Here is a 7,262-nt window from a genome sequence, read left to right on the forward strand (position 1 = left end):
TGAATTCTTGAATAATACAATTAAACTTCAATTGTTGAAGCGACATTCAAGCAAACGAATAAAAAAAGGTATGTTAAAATTCGGAAGAGTGACATGGCCAGAGGTGTTTTGACCATATATAAACTAGAACAGTGTCTCCCAAACTTGGGTCTCTAGCTGTTTTTGGACTACAATTCCCATCATCCCTGACCACTGGCCTTGCTAGCTATGGATGATGAGAGTTGTAGTCCAAAAACGGCTGGAGACCCAAGTTTGGGAAACATTTAACTAGAAATACAAATGTGCCAGGTTGTACTGATATCAGTTCTTGGCAACTGCTTTGTTTTCCTCTTTTGGAGCAAGCCATGAGGACTAGGAACTTGCAATTTTGGGGGTAGATGGTGACACGAAGCTAATTCCGATATCCTCCAGCGAGCTGTTCGAGATACCTTGGAAATGGAGCAGTGTGTCACAGGCTACCAGCACGTGCCGGGTGTCCCACACGGCAAGCCAGCGGATGTTTTGCTCAAGGTGCCATCTGGATGGCCTGACTGTCACCCAGGTGGATCAGAGACAGCTTGGCGTCACCCGGAGTCTCTGCGTCGCTTCTGATCCCTGTTTAAATAGCTTGAGCTGCTCGAGATCTCTAATCTTCTTTCTGGGGCACTTGGAGAGAGAAGACCAGCTAGCTACCTATGCCTGACAGAAGCACAAAAGACTCCCAGGTTCCCAGGTGAGTTTACTGAACGGGGCAATATTCAGGTGAGAAGATGAGAGCAGGATCTGGGATGTGGCTGTATGTTTCTGGCTTCCAGAGGCAGGAGGCTGATTCCTTGGTTTTTGTCCGTACTTTTCTGAGAGTGAAGCCTGCATAAAAACCAGACCCTCCCAAGTGTCCCTAGGGTTGGTCCTGGTTTCTGATTTGATCCCGTAATGTCCTGCTTTACCTTAGGCCAGGACACCCCTGTTTTCATTGGAGAAATGTTGGAGGGTCTGGAGTTATGTGGTCCCTGAGGCCAAGGAGATAAGTAAACCAGTGCTTTTTTTAAAAAAAAATGTTCTTGAGTAATTTTGACTTGAGAAAATAACCATTTTTTAGTTCAAATCAGAGAAAATACAGTAAATTGATGAAAGTACAGATTCACAAAATGTTTAGGGGTATGCGTACCCCAAGAAAAAAAGCACTGTAAGTAACTATACAACATTTAGAAGACAGCTGAAGGTAGCCCTGTATTTTTTTTAATGTTTAATGTTTTATTATGTCGTTATATATGTTGGAAGCCTCTCAGAGTAGCTGGAACAACTCAGTCAGATGGGCGAGGTATAAATAATAAAATTATTATTATGGAATAGGTAGGACGTCCCTATTCTGGTCGGAGAAATGTTGGAGGGTATGAAAGACTGAGAATTCTTAATATGTGGTGAAAATTGAAGCAGGGTGGTCTTTATCCCAGATTAGTTGACCTGGAATATTTTTGCATCTCTGGCTCCTACCATCATTGGGTCTGACCCGCTACTAGCATGAGGCCCTTAAAAGATTATTCCTGCGGTAATGCGGCCCTCGATGGGGGAAGCTTAGCCCACCTAGGGCTTGGGTGAGAGCATGTCAGAAGATCCTTGCTGGATTGGGAAGTCCAGCGTCTACTGGGTGAGATCTGGCGAAGTCATACTCCAAGCAGGCTCCTAAAAATCAGTGGATTTCAACTGATTTCAACGGGTCTCCTCTAAGTATGGATCTCACAGTTGGATACAGTAATGCTTCTGAATCCCAGTTGCTGGGAACCCCAGGTGAGGAGAGTTGCTCTTGTGTTCGAATCCTGCTTGGCCACTGTGAGAACAGGATGCTGGGCTTGATGAGCCATTGGCCTGATCCAGCAATCAGGCGCATCTTATGTTCTTAAAGGGACCTGCGAATGCCTGCTCACTGTGAACTGGCAGACTATTCCATGGGGAAACTAACTGGCCCCCACACTTTCCCAGACTTCATATTACAAATAACATTCCTAATTTTTTCCACCTGTGACGGTTTTGCAAGAGTTTCCTTTTTGCTGCAAATATCGCTGTGAGGAAACCAACTGGGAGAGATTCCCCCCCCCAAGATTCCCCCCCCAAGCCCTTTAAAGGTAAAGGCCCCTTGACAGTTAAGTCCAGTCGCAAACAACTCTGGGGCTGCGGCGTTCATCTCTCTTTACTGGCCAAGGGAGCTGTCGTTTGTCCACAGACAGTTTTTCCAGGTCATGTGGCCAGTATGACTAAGCCGCTTCTGGCAAAACCAGAGCAGCGCATGGAAACGCCGTTTACCTTCCCGCCAGAGCGGTACTTATTTATCTGCTTGCACTTTGACGTGCTTTCGAACTGCTAGGTTGCCAGGAGCTGGGACTGAGCTATGGGAGCTCACCTGGTTGCGGGGATTCGAACCGCTGACTTTCCGATCGGCAAGCCCTAGGCTTAGTGGTTTAGACCACAGCTCCACCCACGTCCCCCTCCCCTTAAATAGCTTCAAATAATATTTCTGAAACTCTGTGTGAGTGAGTGGGCCAGTGGTTCTCTCTCCTTGTCCTAGGATGGAGAGCTTATACAGATCAAATAGCTGCTCTTGTCCTGCAGACAACAAATTGTGCCCCCCTAGGACTGGGCGATATCTGGTTTTCAGCATCGTGATATATGACCAGCTAAACATTGCGATATACCGATATATCATGATGTCTGAAATAAGGATGGAGTTACATGTAAGTAGAGGCACTGGCCGACTTCACGGGTTTTCCTGCATCATGATTTTTGCATAGCACACAAACACACACACACTGACGCCACGATTCACAATATATTGCCATGTCCAAAATGATGAAACCGATATCACAGTATGGACTTCAAACCAGTTTTGGATGATAGATCGATAGATCGCCCAGCCTTAGCGCCTACGAAACCTTGATCCTAAACTGCAATCGTGGCAGAGAGCGGAATGGAATCAAGGACTTAATGGCCGGGGCCCTTAATCTGAAATAAACTGGTATCATGATTAAAACACATTTTATCCTTTTAAATACAGTATTGTTTTAGTCAGCTGGGAAAGGAATTCTGACAGGTTCCCCCCACAATGCTCATTTTAAAAAAAGATTGTGCATTTCACAACGTGCATTGAAAGCCACCATGCTCATCCCTCGCCCTTCCTTTTTTTTCTGACCTGCATTCCAGCAGTCCTCCCTATGGAGTCCGCAGTGAAATCGGCGTTTGGAGTGCCGGCCAGACAGCTGCTGTGCTGTGTCTCGGCCGACTTCCCCAGGGAGAAGGACATCAGCTCCCAAAGGTGCCACAAGAATCGAGCACAGCCTCCAGCTCGGAAGAAGCCGATCAACGAAAAGCAAAAGTAAGAGTCCCTCTACTCCAGGCACCCCCAAACTTCGGCCCTCCAGATGTTTTGGACTACAATTCCCATCTTCCCCAACCACTGGTCCTGTTAGCTAGGGATCGTGGGAGTTGCAGGCCAAAACATCTGGAGGGCCGCAGTTTGGGGATGCCTGCGCTACTCCTTTCCTGACCGAGGATCTTAAAACCCTAAGCCAGGAGGTTCAACTCGAGGGCCACATTCCCTTCTGGGCAACCTCTCAAGGGCCCCATGCAGTTGGTAGGCAAGGCCAGAGGCAAAAGTAGACAGGGCAACAGGTGCCAATCTGAATAAAATATTCAGGGGCAGGTATGCCCCACCCTGCATAATTGATCACAATACGCAACACACACACACACCATTTGAATGGCAATGCTCATCAACTTGGTCAGGGGGGCTGGCCCCCTCAAATGTTTTATTGGGGGGGCGAAGGGACCTCGGCCCCTAGGCATTTGCCTACCGTTTCATCCATAAGGGCTAGAAACCCGCTTTTTAAAAATGAACACGATGCTAATATTTCTCCGAAATTCTCAAGGTTTCCCTACTACCCAATTCTGCGTGTGCCAATTCTGCGCTTGACCACAATTGTGGAAAACATACGGCTGAAGTCGAAGACCCGCACAAAAGCACTTGCAGTTGCTCGTCCAAACTTTTGACAAGTTTGGAACTTTTGGCAAATTCCACAAAGGAGGCGAGCCTGCCTCTTCCAGAAGCATCTCATTCCCGTGTTTGAGTGGCTCATCCTGATTCTCTTTTTCCTGCAGGAGCAAACGGGACGCAGCCTTTGCTCAACAGAAGGCTGAGCGGGCCAGCATGAGGGCCCACCTCCGGCAGAAATACCAGCTGCCCAAGGTAAGGCTTGCTTTCTCCCTGATACATCTTGCCCTGTCTTGTCTCCAACGGGGCCTTCCTTTGTCTCCATATCCAGAGATTAAACGACTGGCTGCAGGGGAAGGGGCTTCTTGGTGGTGGTGTCCCAACTGTGGCATTCCAAACTCCATAGTTTCCCCATACAGTAGTTAGTGACCTAAACCATGGTTTGGTAAACCACAGTTTAGTGTTATATATGAGCCCAGCTCCCTAGCTAACTACCGTTTACTGACTATGGCTAACAGTCTCTTGTAGACCAAGGTTTGCAGTTGGTTCCTTCCTACACCTTAGTTAATGTTAACCATAGTATTATGTGCAAACCTGGATGCCCTCCTTAACAACGGTTAAGGAGTCATCGCTGCCCAGAAGCTACAGATCTGCAAAAATATCAAAACCACTCTGAAGGCTCAGCTGCTCCCGCTGGTGCATTTAACTAGCCTGTGACACAAGAAACCAAGGTTTAAGTGATCGTCTGTCAAATGCTTCTGCATTAACTGTGGTTAGCATTAGCTATGGTTTAGCATTACATGTGAATCAAGACAATGCATCTTAAGTGGAAAGGCTCCCTCCTCCTTACTCTCAGCGTTGCCCTTGTAGAAGTCAACAGAGAGAAGGGTGGCGAGAAAGCCATAATTAGCCAGCTCTGCCTGCCACTGGCGCCATCTACTGTTGGGCTCCTTGCCTTCCGTCCTACCAGTGCCAAAGGGCGACAGCCATGGTCCAGCATTAATTTCACCCTGCACCTCTTTCTTCCTCTCCCAGAACCGGTCAGATAAGAAGCAGCTGGAAGCGGTTGGGAGCAAGACGAAACTCCCCCGAGACCTCCTGGCTATTGTGAACCCCAAAGCTGCCACGGATCCCAGCTCCATCTTCTCCAGCTTTGGTGGTCTGGATTTCAGCGCCTTGCGGGTGACGGCAGCGAGCGCCGTGCAGTCGCTGCAGCGCCCAGTGCAGTGCCCCGTCATGTGAGCGAGCCCCCCTTCCAAGGACCCTCACTCCAGCGGACACAGGAGTTATTATTCCCTGGGCTGCGCGACTGCGGATCGCTGGACCTCAAAGCCCCTCCATGGTCTTGATGTGGGCCCGGCATCCACCAAACTCAAGGCTGTCTTGGTTCTGTAGCCCGGGACTTGTGGGTTGGATGGGGGAGTCCTGGTGGGTCTCGTGAAGCCCGTAAGATGGAGCTTCCCTGCCGCTGCTGCAGGAGAATTTCTGGCTCTCTGATGGGACAAGTGTTTGGGCCCCATCAAGGATGATGCTACCTGGAACCGGCTGCATTGGGAATGTTTACGTTTTCTTGATATTCTGGAATGTTCCCCGAGATTACTCCTTCCACACAGCCTGGTTGCCCTTGCCAATGTTAGGTCCTTCAAGACCTTTGCATCAAAAGTCTGTTGAAGAAGAAAATCCATGGTACCACCATGAACACAGCTGCTCTGAACAAGTAGAACTCAGCTGGCCAGTGGCAGAAGACATCACCTCTGTGCACAAGACCCACAGTTCAGTCCCCCAGTGTCTTTGGGTGCTGGGATTTTGGGCAGTGTGGGAGGAGAAGGATATGTGCTTGGGGCTTTGGGGAGCGGCCACCAGCCAATTTGGGTGGTCCCGGGAAAGATGGTCCATCTCCTGACTGTCCACGTTCCTGCTGTCTTTGGGGTGATGTTGTGGGTTCAGAGTCCCTTGTCTCAATAAAACAGTTGATCTTTTGCTCTTGTTGTCATTCTTGCTATTCGTAACAATAAGAATTATTATCTGAAGAGAGGCTCTTGTTAATTCTCCATTACAGGGAGATTTGACCCAGGCTGTTGTTCATTCTTGGAGCTTCATAAAGCTTGTGGGAATAATCAGAAACGTGGAGGGTGGAGCTGTAGGAGAAGAGCCAGCTGAGAGGAAAGAGGGCAGGAAGGAGAGAGAACGAAAGAGTCAGAGGTGAATTGTTTGAAAAGGCAGCACAATCCCTGAGACCTACGCAGTGATCTGACAGCACCAGCTTGCAGCTTAAAAGCAAGACCAGGAATGCTTCCATACTCCTGCTATTTTGCGGGGGTAGGGGTTGATTCCATTGAATGCCTGCAAATTCAGGTTGCTCACTTAAAGTAGATCTGGTGCTCTTACAGGACAACACTCCCCACAACACACACACACATATACGTGCACCAGACTTTGTGCAATAATACTTAATAAGCAGCTGGTATCGTACAGTTGCCTTACAAAAAAATTGTGCAAGAAATAAGAATGAATGCTCAACAAATTGGTCACCTGGAGGCCATCACTGATATAGGTAGCTATTTCTGGAAACTGCTGCTGCTGCTGCTGCTGCTGCTGCTGCTGCTGCTGTTGTTTAGTCGTGTCCGGCTCTTTGTAACCCCATGGACCAGAGCATGCCAGGCACTCCTGTCTTCCACTGCCAAACTCAAGTAGGTAGCTTCGAGAACACTGTCCAACCATCTCGTCCTCTGTCGTGACGTCCCCTTCTCCTTGTGCCCTCAATCTTTCCTAACATCAGGTTCTTTTCCAGGGAGTCTTCTCTTCTCATGAGGTGGCCAAAGTATTGGAGCCTCAGCTTTAAGATCTGTCCTTCCATTTAGCACTCAGGGTTGATTTCCTTCAGAATGGATAGGTTTGATCTTCTTGCTGTCCATGGGACTCTCAAGAGTCTCCTCCAGCACCATAATTCAAAAGCATCAATTCTTCGGCGATTAGCCTTCTTTATGGTCCAGCTCTCAGTTCCATACATCATTACAGTAGACGCTCAGGTTGCGAACATGATCCGTGCGGGAGGCACGTTCGCAACCCGCAGCGCCGCATCTGCGCACGCGCAGGTGGCTATTTGGCACTTCTGCGCATAGTGCGATTTAGCGGTTCCGCGCATGTGTGAGCCCGAAACCTGGAAGTAACCCGTTCCGGTACTTCCGGGTTTGGCACGGTGCACAACCCAAAATCACGCAACCTGAAGCGTCTGTAACCCGAGGTATGACTGTACTGGGAAAACCATAGCTTTAACTATACAGACCTTTGTCTGGAAACT

The 7,262-nt window shown here is 48.6% G+C and overlaps 1 protein-coding gene across 1 annotated transcript; it reads left to right on the forward strand.

The window, feature by feature from the left end:
- Nucleotides 1-3,071: 3,071 nt before the first annotated feature.
- On the forward strand, nt 3,072-5,940 carry LOC118075754 (complexin-3-like). Its single transcript, XM_035097959.3, has 3 exons — nt 3,072-3,346; nt 4,129-4,216; nt 4,997-5,940. Exons 1-3 carry the CDS (start codon nt 3,186-3,188, stop codon nt 5,201-5,203), a joined length of 456 nt encoding a protein of 151 aa, XP_034953850.1. The 5' UTR covers nt 3,072-3,185; the 3' UTR covers nt 5,204-5,940.
- Nucleotides 5,941-7,262: the final 1,322 nt, after the last annotated feature.

The sequence above is a fragment of the Zootoca vivipara genome, chromosome 16 (assembly GCF_965207765.1).
Source record: "Zootoca vivipara chromosome 16, rZooViv2.hap1.1, whole genome shotgun sequence".
In the NCBI taxonomy this organism is placed as follows: Eukaryota; Metazoa; Chordata; class Lepidosauria; order Squamata; family Lacertidae; genus Zootoca; species Zootoca vivipara.

Bases quoted from the DNA above. Each gene is read 5' to 3' on its own strand.
- LOC118075754 (XM_035097959.3), top strand. From the start codon at position 3,186: ATGGAGTCCGCAGTGAAATCGGCGTTTGGAGTGCCGGCCAGACAGCTG. The intron at 3,347-4,128 runs GTAAGAGTCCCT...TTTTTCCTGCAG, and splicing joins CCGATCAACGAAAAGCAAAA to GAGCAAACGGGACGCAGCCT. The intron at 4,217-4,996 runs GTAAGGCTTGCT...TTCCTCTCCCAG, and splicing joins AGAAATACCAGCTGCCCAAG to AACCGGTCAGATAAGAAGCA.